Source organism: Melanotaenia boesemani, chromosome 13, assembly GCF_017639745.1.
Source record: "Melanotaenia boesemani isolate fMelBoe1 chromosome 13, fMelBoe1.pri, whole genome shotgun sequence".
Lineage (NCBI taxonomy): Eukaryota > Metazoa > Chordata > Actinopteri > Atheriniformes > Melanotaeniidae > Melanotaenia > Melanotaenia boesemani.
Genome location: NC_055694.1, coordinates 15872871 through 15895625, shown reverse-complemented (window position 1 = coordinate 15895625; position 22755 = coordinate 15872871). Strand labels below are relative to the sequence as shown.

At 37.0% G+C, this 22755-nt stretch overlaps 3 protein-coding genes across 6 annotated transcripts; all 3 read right to left on the bottom strand.

The window, feature by feature from the left end:
• Nucleotides 1-849: 849 nt before the first annotated feature.
• On the bottom strand, nt 850-9611 carry senp1 (SUMO specific peptidase 1). Of its 4 annotated transcripts, none has more exons than XM_042004695.1 (19): nt 9593-9611; nt 8470-8605; nt 8226-8284; nt 7924-8105; nt 7515-7590; nt 6838-7030; nt 6564-6711; nt 6352-6470; nt 5789-6063; nt 5598-5661; nt 4231-4269; nt 4064-4148; nt 3837-3977; nt 3441-3575; nt 3095-3298; nt 2914-2993; nt 2709-2793; nt 2210-2305; nt 850-2125 (listed from the first exon to the last, which is right to left on the bottom strand). In XM_042004695.1, exons 2-19 carry the CDS (start codon nt 8601-8603, stop codon nt 2063-2065), a joined length of 2178 nt encoding a protein of 725 aa, XP_041860629.1. In that variant the 5' UTR covers nt 8604-8605; nt 9593-9611; the 3' UTR covers nt 850-2062. The 4 variants fall into 4 exon arrangements, with proteins under 4 accessions (XP_041860629.1, XP_041860626.1, XP_041860627.1 ...); XM_042004692.1 differs by lacking the exon at nt 9593-9611 and adding an exon at nt 9074-9163; XM_042004693.1 differs by lacking the exon at nt 9593-9611 and adding an exon at nt 9074-9163 and having other exon boundaries at nt 6564-6708.
• A 1001-nt stretch (nt 9612-10612) lies between these two features.
• Nucleotides 10613-17475, bottom strand: LOC121652362 (protein lifeguard 2-like). The gene is made up of 12 exons (XM_042005120.1): nt 17236-17475; nt 16223-16313; nt 15993-16081; nt 15800-15864; nt 15657-15710; nt 15511-15561; nt 15377-15416; nt 15085-15122; nt 14701-14788; nt 14482-14577; nt 12586-12639; nt 10613-12038 (listed from the first exon to the last, which is right to left on the bottom strand). Exons 1-12 carry the CDS (start codon nt 17248-17250, stop codon nt 11889-11891), a joined length of 831 nt encoding a protein of 276 aa, XP_041861054.1. The 5' UTR covers nt 17251-17475; the 3' UTR covers nt 10613-11888.
• Nucleotides 17476-18127: 652 nt separating this feature from the next.
• On the bottom strand, nt 18128-20814 carry mfsd5 (major facilitator superfamily domain containing 5). The gene is made up of 2 exons (XM_042004948.1): nt 20694-20814; nt 18128-20335 (listed from the first exon to the last, which is right to left on the bottom strand). The coding sequence occupies exon 2, from the start codon at nt 20249-20251 to the stop codon at nt 18806-18808; it is 1446 nt and encodes a 481-aa protein (XP_041860882.1). The 5' UTR covers nt 20252-20335; nt 20694-20814; the 3' UTR covers nt 18128-18805.
• Between the last annotated feature and the right edge of the window lie 1941 nt (nt 20815-22755).

Sequence of the window (22755 nt, the reverse complement as noted above, 5' to 3'; positions counted from 1 at the left end):
GAATGGGTTACTATCCGATGGCAAAATGTAACCAGGGTGGTGACCTGCCTGAGGAGGGGGTGCCAGGGTCTGGCTCCATGTGGATCTTCCACACACTACACTTACTTACTACACAAAGAGGAGAAATAATCAAACACAAATTTTCTCACTTTTCAGATGCTTTTGTTTTTTAACACATATTTGGCTAAATAACTGTTAGCAAAATTGCTGCATTAAAAGGGAATTATTTCACACGAAAACATTAATATGACCACAGGAAAACAAGATATGGTTTACTTTAAATACAACTAACCAGTACATACAGTTTCAGCTTTCATGTTGGGGTTGAGTCTCCTCTTACTACCATGTTTCCTTTCCTTAAAGCATTAAATCTTTCTTCCCTTTTAAAATCTAACTTCACAGAGATGCCTTAGAGTTCACTGTTAAGGGATTGTGAAGAGCTACTCAGTCTTGTTGGGTTTGACCTCTAACTAGAATTATTTCCATGCACTGCAGATGTTGAAGCTGTTGCGTTAAACTACTCTGAACATAAACACATGAAGCAGACATGTTAAAATGTATGTTTTGTGCTCCACTGTCATTCCATTGTTTTAATGCAAAACATTGAAGAAAAAGGCATGAGTCTAAATACCTACCTACTGCTGCTATTAAGGTCATTCAATATTTCACACAAGGTCAACTTACAATTACTGTTCAATACTGTCCATGAAATGTTTTCTGCATCAACCTTTTGTCAGTAATATTTGTGCCATGATGCAGGTTTTTGTTTCATTCATGAAGAAAATGAATTAAAAAAATATCAAACTTTTCAGTTTGTTTTTTTTTTTCTTAAAATAAATGTTTTTCCACTTATATTTGTGTGTTTTTATTTCACAAAGAACTACATGTCAGTTAAATCATATCAGAGATGCTGAACTAAAAGAAAAGAAAAAAACAAAATACCACATCCCAGTTCTCCTGTTTATCAAGTTTTCTATATCAAACTGATGTGGAAGTAGTACACAAAGACTGAAATTCTTTATAATTTATTTCTAAATCAAAGTTTAGATAAAATAGGAAAAGCTTAAAAAAGGTTTTACACTGTAGGCTGTATATATTTTAAATTATGTACAAACTTCAAAATACATTGAATTTATCCTAAAAAAATGCAGTTGATCAAAACGACTCAAATACATAAAATATACTTTGAACCTCAATTTACAATCTTATCAAGAATAATGAATAAGGAAATGATACAAGTTTATTACCCTGCTGTTTTAGCTTGTAACTCCTGTTACACTTCAGTGAAGAAAGACAACATTCTGGTTTTCATTTTAAACCACACTGAGGCTATTCCACATTTAAAGATATTTGTGCGTTTTAATATTTAAAAAAATAATCAGTTTTAGTCGTCAAGTTCAAACTGCACAACATACCCTGCAGCAGCAATCAAAAGAAATATAACCACCTTTTTGTTTTTTATTTTTGTGTAATCAATCGTAGCTGGTCATTGACAGCCCTTTCACGTTAAAAAAAAAAAAAAAAAAAGATTTTCATGCACAAAATTTTTCAGCTTGACATCTTCAAATGACAGGGCTGCTACAATTACTTTTTTTTGTGATAGTCAAATTTCTCTGCACCATATAAAGAGTATAAATGTACCAATAATCTTGTTGAACAACACACTCATGTAAACAAAAGCATGAAGTGAACATTACACCTCGGTATGATTCATAGGTCAGTACAAATGTGATATGAAGAGCAGTTCTGCCTGGGCAAAAACAGAACATGCAGTGTTTCAGCTGCTGTATTTGTATTCCACTGATACACCAAAAATGAAAGAACCAAATAAGAGGACTGAGTGGCAGCGAGTTATGCTCCAGCAACATCCCATCAGCCACCACTGGCTGTGGGTTTAAATGACCTTTGAAAATAAAAACAGATGGTTCCTGATGTGAAGAGCTGGTGTACAAGTCTTTCCCAGAAGAAGGACCGATGTCGACTGATCCTCCTGACGATTATATCTCAGTCTTTGTCATGAGCTGTAAGCTGACCGTATAAGTTCTCAGTCTCCATCTTGATATCACAACAGCTTGTGGTTCACAATCTCCCAAACCATCCGTCTTCTGAAGTAGGGCATGTGTTTCTGTAAAGAGGGCAAGTATCAAGTTCTAGACCACAATAATGATGATTTACTGGATCGGCCTTTGTTGGTGCCGTTTCAAATTACCTGTGTGAATGTGATCGGCTTGTCTTTGGTAATATAGTCTGCATATTTGCATGTGAACATTCCACAGTCACTACCATTCATCTGCTGCGGGATTTCCTGCAGGTAAAAACAAATCAAACTGGATTAAAACCGGAGACAATCACTCATTACTGACAGGAAAGTCATTTGTAGTGTAAGCAGACAATTTGAAGATTTTTGTCTTTAGCCTTGTTTCCACCAAAGCGTGCGGCTGGACAGGAGAGTTAGGGTCCAGCAAACTATAATCTTACCCGAGACGGAGTATCATCCGGATAGCAATAGTTGCTTCAGCTACGTAACTGCATGACAGATTGGTCTGATGGATTAGACTGGTATGGAAATGGAAGGGTTACCACAAAGTAGGATGGATCAGGTTGGATATTAGGGTACCCTTCTCAGTTTTCCAAGTGTGGAAATGCAAAAAAGCGTCCTGACCCACCCCCATTGGTGGAAACAAGGCTTAAGTGTTTGTAAGACTTACACTGGGCTTTTTGCTGTGTAGAGTCCAGCCTGAGGTATCCAGTTCTTTGGCCTTCTTGTCCTTACTTTCCTGTTGCAGGTAGTTACTGTAAAGAAATAAAATAGTATCTGAAAATATTAATAACCTTTAAAGTTAAATGCACGGTTACATTTAGCTCTTTAAATAAATGTCCTTATAAAAACGTAAAAATGTGACAGAAACTTACAACAATATTTGGCATGCTTGATCATTGTTTCCCCCCATAGAATCAAAGTACATGATGGATTTTTTGCGGAAATCGACCACCTTGGTAGAGTTAAAAAGAAAATTAAATTAAAAAGGAAAAAATTAAACAAAGTTGATTGATACGTTTCCTTTCAGGTTTAAAATCAGTCATTCAGACTTACAGAGAGGCACCAGTGCACCCCCAAGTGAACGGGAACCAGCAGGATGTCTTTAGCAAAAATGTCCATCTTTTTGGTCCAGCGGCGGACAGCAGAGTAGCCGCTGCTGCACAGCTTAGGATAGAAAAAAGTATTGAATGTGTTGACTGAAGGCAGGTTGGACTTCTTGCTTCTCTCAACCAGCAGGTTCATATAGAAGTTGATCACCTGAAAAATGAAAATTGACAGTTTAAATAAATTTTACAAGTGAGACTGGATGTTACTGCTAGATGAATCTTTTTGCTGACAAATCTAACACTGAAATTTATTAAGATTTTTAAACTGGAATATGTACTTCGTGTATTCTCACCTCATCATTGAGCCAGTTCAGACTGCTGAGGGTTTGCAGGTCTTTTCGTGTAAGGCTGAGACCAAAACCTTCACTTAACACTTCATGAGGATTGCCCCCTTTCATCAGTGCTCTGTTCACCTCAGCCTCCATTTCCTTAACAGAGAAAGTGCAATAGTATATAAGGGGGGGAGGGGGGGGGACAACAAACAAAAAAAAAAAAAAAACACAAACGATTAGGACAATGAATAAATAAATGCTCACCAAAACATCGTCTGGGTTTAGCATTTTGTCATTTAACTTTATTTACCTTGAAAATAAACATAAACTACCAAATATTCTATGCAAGTCTATTTGAGAGGTAAATCTAAGTACATACATTAAAGTAAACACTGCCAGTGTTTCAAGGTACCACACCTCTGTAAGCTCAGGAAATTCTGGTTTTTCTTCCAAACCCTTTGGTTCCTCTATCACAAGAGTCAAAGGAACCTCCTTCTCTAAAGGAACGCGAACACGGACCTCTACATCTGAGCTATGTTGACCTTCTTCAGACAAGCGCTGAGGACCACAAACAAAAAAGTGTCGTCAATAAAAGAATATTTTAAAACTGGAACTAAATGGAGGGTCTTGTGGCGAGCGCTCACCTGTCGCAGCAACTGGGTGGCCAGTGCTTCCTGTTCTTCTATTTGTCTCCGTCTTTCTCTTGCTCGAGAGTCATACATGCTAGTTCTAAAGAAAAGAATGAATTCTTTGATAAAGAATGTGTAGAAATTCATGCAATGTTTAACTGAAATCTTTAGGGTGTACTTACAATTCCTTGATCCATAACTCGGCTTGGAAACATCGTACACTGTCGAAAACAAAATATATTGTTCATGCAGATAAAACTAAACTTGAGTTGACTTTCATGCTTATTACCTCATTACACAACTAGTACACATAAAAATCTCATTTTAAATTTAATGAAATGATGCAAACTGTTTGATGTCAATGTCAGCCTAATACTGGACTATATTTATTCCACTCCAGAATGGATATTCCACTATGTAAAAACTTTGTTCCTAATATTCCACACTTGAATATTTATTCCACTGTAGAATGTGCTGCATGGTAACAGCAAATCGTAGCAGGTCCAACCATACTGCTTTCATTCTTTAGATTCAGTTGACTTTTTTCTCAAGGCTATTACCATCAAGTTAATATTTCAAGAATATTTTTTTCCACGCTGGTTGGGAAGCTCTGCTGCCCAGTGGATCTCTCCTTGCTCTCTGTCCATAACCAAGTTAAAAAGCAAGTTATGGACAGATTTTTTTATTAACTTTTCAGGAAATGTGAGAAATTGAATAAAAGAAACAAGTCATTACATTTTGTGAGTGATCTGGATCACTACTGGATCCAGGCTTTTTTTTTTTTTTATTCTTTCCCATTGGTAAATGGGAATCATTTTGCCATTACAGCTTCTAACTCGTCAGATAGTACTCAGAATCATTGGCAAGAAAAATAATTACAAGATGGCATCATAATAGATGTTATAATCTGCCACAGTTTGACCCAGCTCATCTTGATGTTCTAGATTCGGTAATCCAGAAAGTTCAAAATATAGGGGGTACGGGGTGGGCTGTTGGGCCTATGGCTACGCCTATGGGTTGGCGGAGATCTGTGCTCGGAGTGCTTCTAATCATTACTGTTTTAGTTTAAGAAGAAAAACAAAAACAAAAACTACTACTACTACTACTACTACTACTACTACTACTACTACAACATTGCAATTTTGACGTTATTAATTTTGTAAATAAAAAAAAAAAAAAAAAAAAAACTTATTTCACAAAAGGTTGGGATGTTTCATTGTGAGTTTTTTTCAAGGCAGTGCTTCTTGTAAATATAAATATATGAATTACATTTCCATGAAAAAAATAACAGACCTTTCTGTGACACCAGACACAAATTTCTCAAAAGAATAAGATGAGGAATTTATTGTTGAAAAGGGCAAAAGATCTACCCCTCCAAATATGAAATGCTTGTGCAGTTTATAAGGTAAAGGCAATGAAAAGAAAGAAATGTCAGCCTTTTATGGTCCTTTTCTGTAAGGAATTTGTCTGCAGAAGGCACTGAAATAATATAATTCAATAAATCTGATCACAGTGTTAATAGCAACCTTCACTAAAAACATTTACTAACCTTGAGCCGTCTTGCTTTTTACCTTTTTGTTCATTTACAATTATTACAGAGTTGCCATCAGGAGCTGCAAGGACAATTACAGTATATTACAACAACAACAAAAAAAGATACAAGAAAATATTCATTTCACTTTTAAGATTTCATTTCACACTGTCTCGTTTCCACTGAATGTTCCAATGCTAGTATCTCACCTGATGACTGTGTGTCCTGAGAGGTGTTATCCTGCAGAGCTGATGGGGAGGGAAGTGATGCGAGAGCAGCTGCACTGTTGGAATTCAGGTCTGTGTCTTGAGAACCTGTCCCTGACTTGCTGGAAGCTCCTACTGGACTGGGAAGGTTGCTGGAGCATTGGCTAGATATCCCTCTGGGGCTGAGAGGGCTACTGGGTCCCTCTGAAGTTACATCTGCTGCTGACCCAGCTGGGGAAGAGATTTGTAGTATCCTGCGGCTGGTGAGGAAACTGGTGCTGATAAGACAGTGAAAGGGAAAGAGGGACAACCAGACAGCAGGTATCATTAAAACGCACTTCAGTAAAAAGACTGACAGCAATAAAGAGAAATACCTATTTGGTTGTTATGTTTCTTACATGCCAATTCCAGTTACAAACAGTGTGACAAATTAGCAAACACAGCTAAACTTTGTTGCACAGACCAGTGGACAGTTCTCATTTGTGTGTCCCCTAAAATGCATCTCTCTAATATATTTATAGAATTTGAATACAACATTTTTAAGTATTTTCTATTTGCATACGTACAAATCTCTGTGTGACCTCAAAATGGTGTGTGAGCTGCCATTGTGAAGGAACGATGACTGGCCACCAGAAACCATGGTCAGAAGCTGCCTGTAGATCTCTTTTTCCTCTTCACGAACAGACTGATAAATACACAGGAGAACAACCGCATTAAACAAATGATCAAGTTGATCAGATTTAAAAACACACAATGCCGTATTGTCCTTATGTCTGACCTCCTGTGCTGTGCAGCGGGGCCTGCTCCTGTGTGCGTGACTTGATGAGGTGCTGTGTGTTGGACTCTGCACCACTTTGATGGGAAAGGTCTTCTCATACATGCTTGTACAGGAACTGCTTGGGGTGCCCACTCCACCAATAAAACTGCAAACAGTTTAGTAATAAAATAAATTATAAACTTACATCCTATAAAACAAACTATACTTTAACAGAAGGATCATTGAACCACTTTTTTCCTTCATTGCAAAAGTAAAAACCAAGAAGAAGTAATACCTTGAAATACCATGTGGTCTGAGGTTTAGCGGCCTGCCTAATCGTGGGATGGGTTGAAATTTGGGTGCGATAGAGGGTGACATGTTGACTGAGTGCCCATTTGTTTTTGGCACCTCACGATGTGTAGGACTCATACACACTTTTCGTCTACACACTTTCGATCCCATAATGGACTTCTCATTACGTGACCACTCTGGAGTTGGGGGGAAATTTAGAAAACAGTGCAATAGTCAACTTCGCTATAACAGTTGAAGGCCTGCAGACCCTAGCAATCTTAACCATTAACTATATCTCTGCTTATCATAAACAAGGGGCCATACTGCTAAGCTATTTCAATGATCACAAAGAAATTAAAATAAGATTAAAAAATTATATATATATATATATATATATATATATATATATATATATATATATATATATACTGACATCTTAACATGAAAACAAAAATCCTGAAAACTAGAGATGACCAACAAATAATGACTAAATGTATTTGTAAATAATATTTCAAAAACACTGTAGATTAAAAAAAAAAAAAAGATTTGAACATGGCCTAATTAGCCTTATATTAAAGCCAGGTCACTAACAAGCTGAAGAATGCTAGAAAGTTTTTTAAATAGACAGTGTTATCAGAGTTCAAGTATTGCAAAGAAATGTGCATTAAGTGCTAGATTTACCCGATTTAGATGTTTTCCACTCCAATGTTGCTGAGGGGGCAGCAAATGTCCCATCCAAAGAATTTCTGTCCATAATCTTCATCCAAACACACACACACACAGAAAACGCACAAAAAAGAAGAAGAAGAAGAAGAAGAAGAAGAAGAAAAAAAAAAGGCAAGACAAGACAAGAAAAAAAGTCAAAGGCAGGGGCTTAAATTGAGTGTGAAAATTTATACAGGAAAAGCGATAATAATATGCCCCTGTTGGTTTCATCCAACTAATCATAGAACTTGGAGGCAATATATTTTAACAATGACTGAAATGACTGATCAACTAATAAACCTGTGATAAGACAATGATTTAAGTGTAAAAGGCCCAAAATGTTTTACCTGCATTTTGAGTGACACACTGAAAACTAAAGTCTTACCGGCCTCCCTGTCCAGACTGCTGCTGATGTTGAGGGCTGTGGCTCTAAAAAAGGAGCATCGGGGGAGGTAGGCAGAAAATTTCTCAAAGTTGGGCTTACACTGTTCTTCATCCATGTAGCCACACTGGTACTATGACTCTTAACTCCTTCAGCTGCACTCTTGACTGTATCCATAAGATCCCCTGGAGTAATATTAAACAAGGCAAACGAGCAAGCCAAATGCCTGTTATGAGGGTCATACTGACACAATTTTAACCACATGGTTAATCACACATGGTTTGGATAAGTTATAATACACTTACCAATTCGCGATCTTTTAATCACTAAACCATCTTTATCGATGTTATGCACCTCCTCCAAGCTTAAGAAAATAAACAAATTGACAATGATTATTTGTAATAAATGAAAGATTCGCCTAAATTAAAATAAACTATACATAAAGGAGGCACCAATATCCAGTTACTAAATTAAGTTCCGTCACTTTAACCATGTGCACTTTCAACACAGTGGCTATACCTTATAAAATTAAGCTTATACTGTACATACCATTCACTAGATCTTTTCCTTCGCATTTGACCGTCTCTCGTTGCCCGCTGTCCATGTGAGTGCTCCGCAGCGGGTTCACCATTGCGAAGATTGGCAAAGCTTGTTTCTACCCATTCGTAGATTTTATTCAGCATGGCTAAAAAGTTCCAGAAATGCAACCGCTGATTTAAAGATAAGTCGCTAAGGTTGCTATCAGTAACTGTCAATATAGATGAACCTAACTAAGTTAACGTGCTTCATTCAACGGAGGTAGGTTAGCTAAGACTCTAAAAATGCTAACACTCCCCACAAATATAAATTTACTTTCCCACCAACACAACTAACAGCTAGTTAGCTTGGGATTAGCTCTGCCTAGCTAGCAGGCTAGCTAGCGTTGTTAGCTACAAAGCTAATTTATTGCAGTATGATTAAATTCCAACTGGAATGCGATAAGTCTCTTCTGGTGCAGTCGGAAAACTTGCTACCATGTGGGTCGCAGCTTAACTCGTTTATATACCGCAATTATGGCTATATATTGCAAATAAATTCGTAAAAAACAACATCTCCCGCTTCTTCCTCATTCAAAACCACAACATGGCTGAACAAGGACCTTTTACCATCGCACCTTCTGATTGGATGATTGGATGCCGTAAAGTCAAGTGTGGCCTATATGGATTGGTTGATTGCATACCCAAGGATCGCATTTAATATCACGCCACACCCACCGGCACAAAGCTGTGAAAACCATGTAGTCAATATAGTGGCTCCTGAACTTCGCTTCAAAGCTACGGATGTGGCGCATCGGTTGGGAGAAAGAGACTGTCACAACAACACACAAGGAGTTGTCATTCTCCTCGCCTACTAAGCAGTGAGAGACGAAATCTGAGTCTGGCAAAAAGCAACACAGAGGTCCGCTTTGGTGAAGATCTGACAGAAGATGACAAGGATGTGGCCTGTCATTGAAAAAGCTCCAAACCAGACTCAAAGCTTTCTTTGTTGGTCCTAAAGCCTTCGAGAATGGGGAAAATAGAAAAGAATAGCATAATACTGAAACAGTAAAATGAAGACGTGTCATTGTTTGAACTATACAGTTCCTGTTTGTATAGTTTTTTCGTCAGTCATATGTTTTCTATCTGTTCACAACCTGGTTTAACGATTTCGGGAGTAATCTTTGAAGCTTTAAATCAGGGATCTCCAACTCCTGTCCTCGTGAACTACTGTCCTGCAGGTTTTGGATTCTACCCTGATGCAACACACCTGACTCAAATCACTGGGTCATTAACAGGCTTGTGCAGAGGTATGTTGTAGTAGGAGACATCTAAAACCTGCAGGACAGTAGCTCACGAGGACTGCTTAGTTTTCTAAACATGATCTATGTTTCAACAAACAAGATGGGTAATAACTTTGTCTTCTTTTACATTCTAATAGCTAATAGCTACTTCAGCAATGATCTATCCAAAAGGAAAAAAGAAAAACTAATGTTATTATTAAAAACTATTTCTGACATTCCATTCCATTGTTGAATGATGATGATCACATATTAACAAACCTTAACAAGAGCTGAATGATATCTGTGAGGACAGAGCAAAGGGAGCCTTTATCCAATAACAATAGAATGAAAAGCAGTAAATATTTTTTTCAACATGGAAAAAACAAACAAATAAATCTAATCTGTGGGAGGGGGGACCCTGCTGATGAATTGTAGCCATCCTCTGGAATAGTAGTCAGCAGCTGAGCGACCCTTTATCCTGACCGCTATAAGACTTCACAATAAATTGTGTTAATGTGAACTTTATTACTATTGATAGTAGTTATTTTTTTAACTTGTTTTATTTACTGTTGTCATGTTGTGGTTTTGAATGGTACGGAGAGTGCTTGATTATGGCAAATGTATACTGCTGAACACCTGAATATCCCCTGTTGGGGATGCATATAGTTTATCTTATCTTATTTGTATTTGGTGTTTGTAATATATTATATGATGCCTGTGTTGATCCATGACGTGTTTGTATAAGACTGTGTTTTTGTATCTTTGAAAATACGTCAATAAAGTTATTATATATATATATAAAGAGTTAAATGATGGTGTCCTTTTCTGCCATCTTCCCTGAAGTCGGGTATTCTTGCATCATTTCAGTTTTCATCATTCATTTAAATAACATACTAGAGGTAAGGATATTTTATTAAATCAAAGAACCAGTAACCATGTTCACACCTTTCATACCTCATATTACAATAGAGTAACACCACTTCTACAATGAAATGCAGTGTCGTCATAACACAATATACTGCACCACTACAACAAAGGTAATAAAAGGCCACATTAAAATATATAATAGAAAGTAATTTCAAGCATCAAACTTTCTATTTTATATAACACACTTTGTGAAATATATCACTCTGTCATAAAAAAATAAACTCCAAATGTCATTAAATATCATCATTCATGTCTCTTCACAAATGCAGGCCTTATTAAAAGTTAAATCCTTGCATATTTGGCACTGTTTTGTTTATATTTACTCTCTCATCACATTAAATCAGCACAGTAACGAAACTAAACCATATAAGGCTCAAACTAAATATCTTTGCAGAAACAAATATGATTTCCAGTTTAAAAACAAATGTTGGACAAAAGACACAAAAGTGCTGCAAAGTGAAGACACTAACTAAAAGCTTTTTGATTATAAGTCAACAAAATGACAAGATAATGAGTAGCACAATCTCACAATCTAAATTGAAAAGAAAAAAAAATCTGAATGTCATTCAAAACCCAAAAAATACATCATCTACCTGCAAACTGTTAAATACAGTAAAGGACTTTGTTGTAATTCACAGTTCATATACATTATTGGAACTTTCTGAAAGCACAGCTAAATTATTTACATCCTTTCAGCTAATTTGAAATTAAATTTGGTCTTTCAGTCACTAAATTGACACCCATGGCAACAGCCAGAGGATGGAATGACTGTACTTGGTATGGTTGGAGCTACGAGCCATGCACGATTTTTAATTTTAAACATTCTAAAAATCATCAACAGTTATTTTCAAGAATGTACTATTCATAAGCATCCACATAACTTCATATGGATGCTCCCAGAATGTTTAATCGAGAGTGAATGGAGAGAGATCACAGATCACTGAGTGTTTCTGGTCAGTAAAAGTACGCTAGCCCATAGTTTGGGATACATAGGTTCACAAACATGCTTGAGAAGAAGAGAAAGGTTTTGGGTGTGGATGTTGACATGCATTGGTATGCATACACAGTTGTACAAGAGATTCACAAGGTATTTGTGACCCCATCAGTATCAGGCAAAAATAAAGCTGCAACAACTGATTGGAAACATTTTCACCACAATCACCAAAATTTTAAAAGACTCTTATCTCATTTGTCGAAACTTCCATAATGGCATAGCTCTTGTCTGCAGGTTCGAAATGTATTTTTATTCTCGTTTTGTTCCAAAGATTTGGAGGAAGAAGGAGAAGATATACACAATATCAAGGTAGATGTTGAGAGTTGCAAAGACATATTCTTCTGGACTCATAGTGTACCGCTTGTTCCCCATAAGGAGCTGGGTGTCAAATGCCAAAAACTGCAACAGATAAAAAAAAGGAAGTAAAACAAATATTTTATTTAGCTGTTTCAAATGGTATGAAGTTAACAGGATATGATATTGTCAAGTAGTTCCAAATCTATTTTCCCCAAGAACCCCTTCCATGCAACTACTAAAAAGTTGAAAGTTGAAACCATGCCAGGATGATTTTTGCTTCATTAGCTAGCTTCTCACCATAAATGATGCATTCTGGGGTTTCTCACATATAACCTTACTTTTTTTTCTTAAGATAAGGACAAATCATCTGCACTATGGCATTTCTCAGACCTGTCTCATTAATAAAATGGTGCAAAGTTGGTGTTGGCTCCCAAATGTATATATATATATATATATATATATATATATAAACTTAAGCAAATACACCTCAAATCATCTCTGTGTGGACATAGCCTTAATTTAAATCACACTGGCTCTGAACAGTTAAAGCCTCTGAGACTCCCTGTACTCTCTGGGGATCCAGAGGCCCCAGGTTGGGAACCATTGATTTAGTCCATTATTGATGGCTTTGTGCTATCTATAGTCTTACCATTGTGAACAGAATGGCTCCCAGAGCAGCATATATGGCATCCAACCAAGGTACCTAATCAGCAAAATTGGATTAATTAGATGTGAATCCTGTCAATCACATGTGAGAATTCCTCTATCTAAGATGAGAATTTACACATAAGTGGACTATATTTTACTTAATATATTCTCAGGTTATAGAACCCATTTAACAGTATACAGTACATTCATGTGGCAAACTTGTTAGATGAAAATTTTCATAACATGTTATTGACAGTCAAAAGGATTGTAAATAACCTGTGATGAAACTACTTCTCAGGATGGTAGACCCAGAAGAGGAAGACTAAGCATTTTTTTTGGTAACCATATTCTCATTCGTTAATCTTATAAACACTTGAGTGGGACTCCTTGGCGTCATGTTTCAATACACATGGTACCCCATTAGTATCTATTATCAACATGAAGACCAGAAATTTACACCCATGTTTGGCAGGATGAGGGTGTTAAACATAGAGATAGGGGGGATTGATACTCTGGAGTCAATGCTTTGATATCAGCCAGTCAAAATATTGGATTCGATTCATAAGCTAATGGTATCATATCGACAGGAAAAATGTTGGTATCACCCATCCCCAGTTAAACACTTGAGCCCGTATTCCTAAAGATTCTGAGAATCCTCTCAGCCCCTAACTTAGCCTAAAAATTCCTGGCAAGGAGTCTTAGCTTTGGAGTGATTCCAAAACATTCTCTGAGAACTCCAAACAAGGAATGGACAGAAACTCCTATCTTAGTGAGGAGGTGTAGTTGACCCTGCTGCTAGGTATGAGTCGTCATTTCAAAAGCTGTGATGGGTTGATCCTAGAAGCTAGATAAAAATACACCTTTGGTGATAATGGGCATAGAATGGACCTATGAAGATGGTGTAATCACAAACAATATTTTACATAAAAGAAGGCTTCTGTTAAATGAATAGTTAGCTATGCTTTAAAATGATCCTACAGAATGTGTGGAAACTCAGGCCCACTTGCACAATATTTACAAGCTGATAGTTATATTTATTTAACATGCTAGTAATTTTGCACTTACAACTTTTCAACTCAATTTTCAATTAATGAGGGTAAACTGGCTCAGCTTCCATCAATGTCTATGACTGCTGGCCGGCCTATAAGATGCAGTGTTGGTTGAGATTCAAATCTACAACAAACCAGTGAACAACAATGGAGAAGAAAAGAACAAGGAAACCCAGCTGGACAGAGGAACAGTGTTTGGCACTGGCTCAATTGGTCAATGACCCAGAAAGTGTTTTGAGAGGTAGATTTCATGAATAACTAAGAACATGATTCCTTCACATTCTGATCTGTAGCGTTGAAATAATTCACTCTCATTCAGTGTTTAGAAAATATCTCTCCTGCCTCTTCTGACCACCATTTTCTTCTCTGCTTAGGGAACTCCTAAGCTTCTTTAAAATCCTCTTGCCTGCTCTTAACAGATCTCACCTTAGGAGCTCTATTAAGAGCTAAGATTCTTTAGGAAAACTTTTTGTCTTCACTAGAATCCACTCTTAAATTTTAGGGGAAATTCTAAGAAAATATTATTCTAAGAATTTTCTTAGAATTTGGCCACAAGGAGCAACTCTTTGTGCTGAGAATCTTTGGGAATACGGCCCCTGGTAAGGTGCACAGTTGCTGGTCAAAGGGCTGGCACATTAACTTGTAAATGGAAAACAATAATAAAGGGGTACTATGTGCCTTAAAATGTGATGCCAAAGGGTTTGAACCAAGGGATGAGAATGAGAACAAGTTACTGCTGTAGACAAATTTAGACTTCATAAAGCTGAAAGGATTCCTAGCTTCTACACTCTTTGTCTACAATTTTAAATTTGAGTTTTATCAGAGACAAATGATGTGATCATACTTACATATTGAAAAGGAAGGACAACAGCCAGCACCAGTCCAGAGATGAACATTACCATGCAAAAGACAAAGAGTACACCCTGGTATGAGGTCACATCAAACTGGAAGGAGAGAGCACATAAAATCAAACAAGCTGGTTTTGTGTGATTTATTTTAACACAAAGCCTTACATGTTTCAAATACTGCATGAAATACAAGGTAGAAACATGTTCATTGTTCCTCACCTTAGTTTGGAAACTGAAGATTGTGACCAGGAGACAGACTGCTGCTGTGATGCCCAGACACATCACCACTGACTTGGTGTTATAGAAGCTATTAAAGCAAATATACACATTGTGATATAAACTACAGCTTGACTACACACACTTGAGTTGGACAGGTCTTCATGAGATTAGACAGATCAAATGAAACTGAACTTTAGAGATCATGACTAAAACCGTTATATTAAATTTGTTGATTGTTTTAATATTTGTTCAAATGGATCTCAGAAAACAATATAAATAATGAACACAAAATCCATTTTCGTAGCTAAGAAGAATGTATGAAGGAGATATGCATAGTCACAACAATACAACTACCTGATAGGGTAAGGAACTATGAAAACATACCTGGACAACATCCCTGTCATGTAGGAAAGAGACAGGGTCTGTAACAGCACAAATAACAGTCATAATTAATGTTTTCACTCAAGGTCTGACTGGAGTACATTGCAAAACATATACATTAATTTATCTTTAAATCATTTTGAGGCTTAACTTTTGTTAATCTGTCATGTAAAAACAACTTCTCATCAATAGCAGTTGTTAATAAATTAATGTATCTTCTGATATTTAAAATCTTTAAATGCACGAGACATGTAATATTTCATACAAGGATTTCCATGATCAGTTTTGCACTTACAAAGATGGCAAGCAGAATCAGATTCCATGGAAACTGTCTCCTGTAGGAATATAAAGGATATTGCACTGCTGTATTTGGGCAGATTTTTTTACGTTTTAATGTGGTGCAATCAGTTTTTCTAACTATTAATTTACCTTGGTGCAGAGCAGCATGATAGAGTAAGGTAGGTGGCAAAGAATACAGCACTGTGAAACAAAAAGAAATAACATTAGACATGGATTTAGGAAAGAAACTACATCAGCAAAAGTAATATGTATTTCTGACTTAACTTGTTACTTACTATGAGGCCCAGTACCACCCGGGGTTGGTTTGAATGTAGTCCTTCACAGGGTCACTAAGACACACATTTTTAAGTAAGTACATAACCTACTGATTTTTTACGTTAAAAAGAGGACATAAAAACAAGACAAGTCTTACACTTACCAAAATGTGAAAAGAGCCACAATAGCAAGAGTGACCAAAAGCTGTATCATCAAGATAGTGTACACCTAACAGAGAATAAATAAACAGATTATGGTATTTGTAATTTATCTCTGCATACTTTTCAGGCTTTGAGCTAAATGATCAGTGATCACAACTGTCATAATATTAAAATGATATTAAAGCCTTATGGTACCTTGCGGATGAAGACTCTCCTGATGTTTTGATCATCCCAGGTGAATTCTGTGAGCATCTCAACATCATTGTAGCAAGGAGCACTGACACCTAAAGGATGCATTCATTTTAGACATTTACTTCCTTATGCAATCTCATAACTACCACACTATTACAACATAATAATAGCTGTCATGTTTATTTGTAAAAGATAACAGGCTAACTTTGTGGGCAAATAAACTGCAGTCATACCCGCGATGGCTTCCTCATATGTAGGGGGAGCTGGTGCCACTAAGGCCTCGCCACTTGTTGAATCATTGGTACCTTTGTTAGCAAGTGACAGCTAAATTGATAAAAACAAAATAAGAAAATAAGAAATAAGACACAAAATAATTTACATACATACATACATACACACACACACACACACACATATATATATATATATATATATATATATATATATATATATATATATATATATATATATATATATATATATATATATATATACACATATATATTACTGCTTATGCTCTACTAAGGATGGAAAGAGGGAGGTAAACAATCCATGTGCTATACAATGATGAATGACAGTTTTGAAGTTGCATAGAGCTACTGATCTGATAGAACCTAATGGATTTATTTGTAGATAAATTATTAGAAAGTCCATCAAAAATATAATAATTTTCAAAAATATCTACATGGATGTAACCAATTCGATAGTGACCAGCACAGACCTGCGATGGGTTGTCTGGGTTTAAACCTTTGAATCCGTCAATTCAATCGAGTAACTCAAGCTCGAAAAAGTTAGGTAGGTCTGATGTCAAGGTATCATCTTCAGCAGAGCCAGAGAAGTGGGTATCGAATTTCCCTCATCTTACACGGACTGCACGTATAACAGACTAAATCAGCTTTGAGGAAAATAACCATACAAGATTTAGAAAGATGGGACCAGTAACCTATCTGTATAGACCTACCATTTATTTTACAGAAAGATATAAATCTATATACTAGTCTTTATTACTTGGTTAGTAGTTGTAATTAATAATAATAAAAAAAAAACATTGAATCTAACAACATTCTCAACTAAATTAGACGCATTGCCATTACGCATTTAATAAGAGCAAATTAACTATGGGCCTGCTAATCGATATCTATTATATAATTATGTAGGGCACGTGCAAAATTAATGAAATTTCTTAGTACTTAACAGTTTTCATTATGGTACATGGATAAATTCCCCTATAACAACTCATTCATACCTTGCCCTGTGTCATGATGCCTATCTGTCGTCCTGCAGCAGATCGTCTTGGTTTGTGAGGCGGTCAGTCAGGACTCTGGTGTCTTCTTCCGTCTTTTTAGTTTGTCACTTAAAGTCTTGCCAAAAACTGACAGCTGTGAGACAGGACCTCGGACTTATGATGCCCTTCTTGCCTGCTAAGACCCAACAGCTAGTTCTGACGACGATGTAGTGATGTAATCCTAAAACAACGCAATTTAGACTGGTGCAGATGCCCCTCCCGCACCCACAGAGGGATGTTCTAGCAGCATCCAGATGAAGCTGCTCCATAGAGAAGAGCTGGGACTGTACCACAGTGACGGGGAAAATGGGGAGTATGGACCTGCACGATGCGCTATGAGGGCACAAGTCGAGAGAAATCTAGAAATATGTTCCACAGCAGAATTAGTAGAGGTAGTTGCAAAGGCTTTACCTATTTAAAGTTCTAGATCAATGCTTGTAAATATATTTTTATACAAGTTAATTTGACCTCTTGTGTTTAAATGGTCTGTTTCACCTTCAAACTATCTTCCATAGTATCCATAGTCTTTGAAAAATTGCTCATTGTAGCGGAAGTTGTGTTAGTTTTTAATTAAATCAAAGAACAATTACAAAATTTGAATAATTTCAGTTTATTTAGAAATCCTGCTTGATATAATAAGTCATATAAAACATGCACATAAGTTTTTATGGTGCCCATAAGTGTGCACATGCATAGCTGTTCCTCTTGATGGTCAATGTGTTGGCCCTATGATGGTAACTGGTAACCCGTTCAAGGTGTATCCCTGTCTTATCCATCCCTCCTCCAACCCTGCACAGGCTATAGAGGAAATCGAATGACTGAAACATCCATAAGCTAAAATGATACAATGGAAGACAACAGGTGCACTTTAATTTCTGTAAAATAAAGTATAAAGAACAGATATGTTAAGACAAAATATCCTGACAAAGAATTCAAAGGAAAAGAAAAACAACAACCTAAAAACAAAGAAAAAGTACTGTGTGATATGAATAGCAAAATATACATACAAGCCACAACCATATTGGTTTAGATATTCATTCAAGTCTTTGTCAGGTCAGATCTTTTCAAGTCCATTCTTCTAGGTTTGATGAAACATTTGCATAACTGATTCTTATGAAGTATCTGAATTTAATTATGTACTGTAAATTGCATCGTGTAGTACTCAAATAGGTGGATATTTTGATACAATAACATTTAATCAAGAATAATTAATGGAATGGTACAACATCTGACCAAATTTGCAACCATTTGCTCAACAAATGAGGGTTAATGGTGTCATGTTCCCAAATGATCTTTACACAGACAAGACTGATAAGTCCCCCTACATAAACAACTAAGCAACTAGAAAAAACAAACAAAAAAAATATATATTGTTTTTAAAAAATCCAAGCTTCAACAGTGGATAATGACTTTCTTTTTTTGGTAGAATGTATACTTCAGTTTAGTTAAAAACAAGGCTCCCACGCTTAATCAGACAAAGATGACATTTTAAACCAGACTATCATAAATGAATGTGTAACCCAAGTCCTTACTACATCTCTCCCTCCCCTCTGCTGCCCTCCAGTCTCAGGTCTGTGTCATTTCTGCCCAGGGTGAAGAGACTAACAACAGCCATGAGAGCTGCCAGCATCATGACGGCACAGCCTCCAAACATGTGTCTAGTGCCGCTGCCACCTTCCCCTCCACCTGTTCCAGATACCTCCCCATGGAGCGCCAGCAGTCCTAGGCAGGCCAGCAGGTGCAGAGGCAACCGGAACCAGGTCAGCACACCAGCTCGTTTGTCTTCTGGGATCACCCTGCTCTGCAGAAAACTGACTGCAGGGAAGTAAAGTCCACAGGCCAGCTCCAGCAGTAGGAAGGCCAGGAAGGATTCATGAGGTCTAGGCTGTCCTGGTGCAGTGGAAAATGTTAGCATAAAAAATGAGAAGAAGGCCATCAATACAGCAAGGCAGAGCACATGGCCAGGTTGTAAAAGGTAGCGAGTGGAGGTGGCTAGACGGTACAGCAAGGAGCCAACCATACTAGCAGCCATGAGGCAGGAAAACACTATTCCTAAAGGGGCGCCATGAGGGTCTAGTACCGGGGTCCACAGGAAAACAAAAATGTAGAGGACACTTTCAAACAGAGCCTGAACTCCACCCAAGAGCAGGACTCTCCGGTCTGACAGCAGGCAGCGTAGTCCCTCATGACAAGTGCGTGAGAACCGGCCTTTTGCAGACAAACGGGCTACACCTCCATTTGGAGTGCCAAGGAGCAGAGTCTGTTTGTCTCCTTCAGGACCTCCTTCCGTTTCCTCTTTTCCCCAGTCTGTTAACACAACCCAGCCACAGCAGCCCAGGCAGGGGACAGCTAAGAGAAAGGGAGCCACAGGGCCAAGGTGGAGCCACTCAGCCAGCAAATTAGCTACCAGCCCTGCTCCCACTGCCAGGCTATGGTTCCAGGTAGCAGCTTTGGAAAAGGTGCTGGGGATCCACTCCTTGGGAAAATCATAAATGTCTACATGTCGGTGCACGTACCAGGCTTCAAATGTGGTAGCAAGGAGGGATGTGGAAAGACCCCCAAGAATACGGCCCACAATCAAAACAAAGTAGTCTCTGGAAAGCTTTGTGAGACAGCAAGCAGAGTAGGATATGCAGAAGAGAAGACATGTCTGTCTACGGCCAAGGACTTGAGGGAGCCAGCCCGAAAAGGGAGCAAACAGAACACATGAGGCCAGGCCACACACATATAAAATGGCTATTTGTGATTCCAGGAAGCTGTAGTGCCGGTACAGTTTGTAGAGGTAAGGACCCTGGAGCCAGTCTGCCCACAAGGCTAACAGGTATGCCCGAAGAAATATACTTTGGAAGCGACAGAAAGCTGGGTTGGCCACAGCGGTAGGATTGGGCTGAGGTGGTGTGAGGCGGCGTGCTGTGAGCTCCAGGCCAACACAAAGGGCGAGCAGGAAAATTATGACAAGATATGCTGTCACCAACATGGTGGAATACACTGCACTTCTCACTTCAGGTCAAAGCATAGGTTTTGGGTTGTTCCCAACGGATTTCTTTCTGTTCCTCTGCACCTATGAAGGGGCAAAGTGGGGGAAAAGTTACTATTAAATAGTATACTTTGAATTGATTGTTTAGCATAGTATTTCATTTTTAGCTATTTATGTGATTTCTCATGAGTTTCTGGCTGGTCAATAACAACCACTTCAGCTAGTTATGCCTGGTGAACATCAGTTTTACGAGTCTCAGTGACGGAAACACTTTAAAAATGCCACTTTAGGTCACTTATTACTTAATATACAAAGCTAAGTACTTTCTTGGCTACCGTTTCCTGAAAGCTAACCTGCTAATAACATAGAAGTCGGTTTAATTTACTCCCATTTCCATTCATTTGTTTTCCACTGCCATATTATATTATATAATAAATCTTACCTTATAGCCCGATAGACGCCCCATATTGATATACGACGTAAATCGCAATATTAAACAACTTAGAAACAGACAGGATGTATTAGCAAGTGCACACTAGCACAGACACCATTTACTTCCGGTATCCGGTGTTTTCTCTATTTCGCCAGAAGGTGGCATCCCTATATCAGTATGTGGTAAAGACGATTGTTTCATACTATTCAAAATCCTTTGTTAATTTACAACAGATTACATTATTTATTTTAAAACTTAGGTCGGTGGTTTACTGTTAAGTTCTAAATAAACATAGAGTAAGGGTTTGTCAATGAATTGTTTGTAACTCTAACCTATAGAAGTAGCTGCACCACTGTCATTAGTTTGTAATCACTTCAGAATTATTGTTTATGTTTCTGCAAAACATATTGCATGACCCCTTGTGCAGTTTTAAACTTCAACCCATTATTTCCAGTAAGCTTTGATGAATCCTACACATTGTCTTAGAGGAATTTTATCCTATTATTTCATAGGATTCTTCCATACAGATCATCCAATTTTGGGTTTATCTGAAATTCAGAACCTATTCAGACTATTAAGACTATTCGGAACCTTGAATTGGCCATTCCAAAGCATTTTCTTTCTTCTTCTTCAACCTTCTGTGGTGGAATAGAAAAATATCCTTACATTTAGTTATATAATGTATATAAGCTATAGAGTTTATATTGCTCTTATGTTTGATTAAAGCACTTTGTTCAGTGTGTTGTTTTTAATGTGTTATATAAATAAAGCAGTTGGGGAGTAGAATTTGCCAGTATCATTAGAATTATTTGTTGCATCTATGGTGGCAAGCTGGTTGCATCTTATAAATGGAACAGAGTGCATATTTGAAAGCAGTATTTGTCTATCATAAAGATCCATTTTGGTTTAATCAGTAAACAAAAAATTTTTTTTAGCTTTCTGGTTCTTTAGTTTTTTTTTTTTTTTTTGTAGAATTTAGTGTTCCTTTATGGTACCTCAGACTATTACATAGCTTGATATCAGATGAATTTCTGTTGCTTGAGTTTGCTGATTTTTAATCTCTTCAGTTTAAACTCAATCTGTCTGACTGTTGACTATTAGTGGAGTCCAAGCTCTTTAGAGATGGGTTTGTAACTTTTTCGACGTTGATGTTCACCAATAACCTTTTCTTAGAACATAAGTAATGCCCTCTGTGCAAAGACATTCTAACACAAAGTTGTTGTAAGGATCAAACTCTGATAGCTCATCTTTTAATAAATAAAACAGGAATCTCTTTTACTTATCTGACTTAGTTGAGTCTATCAATTGATTGTAATGACTAATTTCTACATTACATTTCAACATTTTCCCATCTCAGCTTTGTAAATTGCATGGTTTTTGTCAATAAATGATTAAATGAATTTTTGTGTAAATCTGTTTGTGTAGTTTGTTGAATTAGGTGCACTTTATCTACTTTTAATATCCAAAAACTTTACAATCTATTAAACTTACATTTCTGCAGAAATATAAGAAAGTTTAAGTTTTTAATTTACTACTGTCCCCTTTTAAATACTTGGTTGAAAATAAGTAGTTTGATTTCAGATTGAATTAATTCAAAATGTTTCCATAATCCTTTATAATCGACGGTTTGGACTATTGGTTGGACCACACTTATTTTATGTGTCACTTTGAAACTTGACACACACACACACACACACACAAAGACAACTGATAAAATGGTCAGCAGTTTTAGCCTGACATGTATTTGTCTCTACCTCCATCAAATCATTAGTCGAATAGCATAATTGCTTAAGTTATATTTCACCTGTTCAGGGTGTACCCTGCCTCTTACCTAGTAGTTGGTGGTATACATATTAAACAAATTTTTCCTGCACTGAGTACAACTTTATGTATTTTTAAAATTTTCTAATTTCATCTACACACTAATATTGAAATAACACTTTTCATACAAGACTTGCAGTGATCGTTTTCACTTAAATACAACTACTGAATACTTCCTGAATCATTAATCTTTACTAATTTTAAGTTATTTGAAGTATTAGTTTTTGTGTTTTCAAATTACATACACCTA

Coding starts and splice junctions, on each gene's coding strand:
- senp1 (XM_042004692.1), bottom strand. CDS start 9,152: ATGCGATCCTTGGGTATGCAATCAACCAATCCATATAGGCCACACTTG. Junction 3,299..3,440: donor TGAACTGGCTCAATGATGAG/GTGAGAATACAC, acceptor TTCATTTTTCAG/GTGATCAACTTCTATATGAA. Junction 2,994..3,094: donor GGGTGCACTGGTGCCTCTCT/GTAAGTCTGAAT, acceptor AACTCTACCAAG/GTGGTCGATTTCCGCAAAAA.
- LOC121652362 (XM_042005120.1), bottom strand. Junction 16,082..16,222: donor ATATGAGGAAGCCATCGCGG/GTATGACTGCAG, acceptor TGCATCCTTTAG/GTGTCAGTGCTCCTTGCTAC. Junction 12,640..14,481: donor TTGTCCTTCCTTTTCAATAT/GTAAGTATGATC, acceptor TTTGCTGATTAG/GTACCTTGGTTGGATGCCAT.
- mfsd5 (XM_042004948.1), bottom strand. CDS start 20,251: ATGTTGGTGACAGCATATCTTGTCATAATTTTCCTGCTCGCCCTTTGT.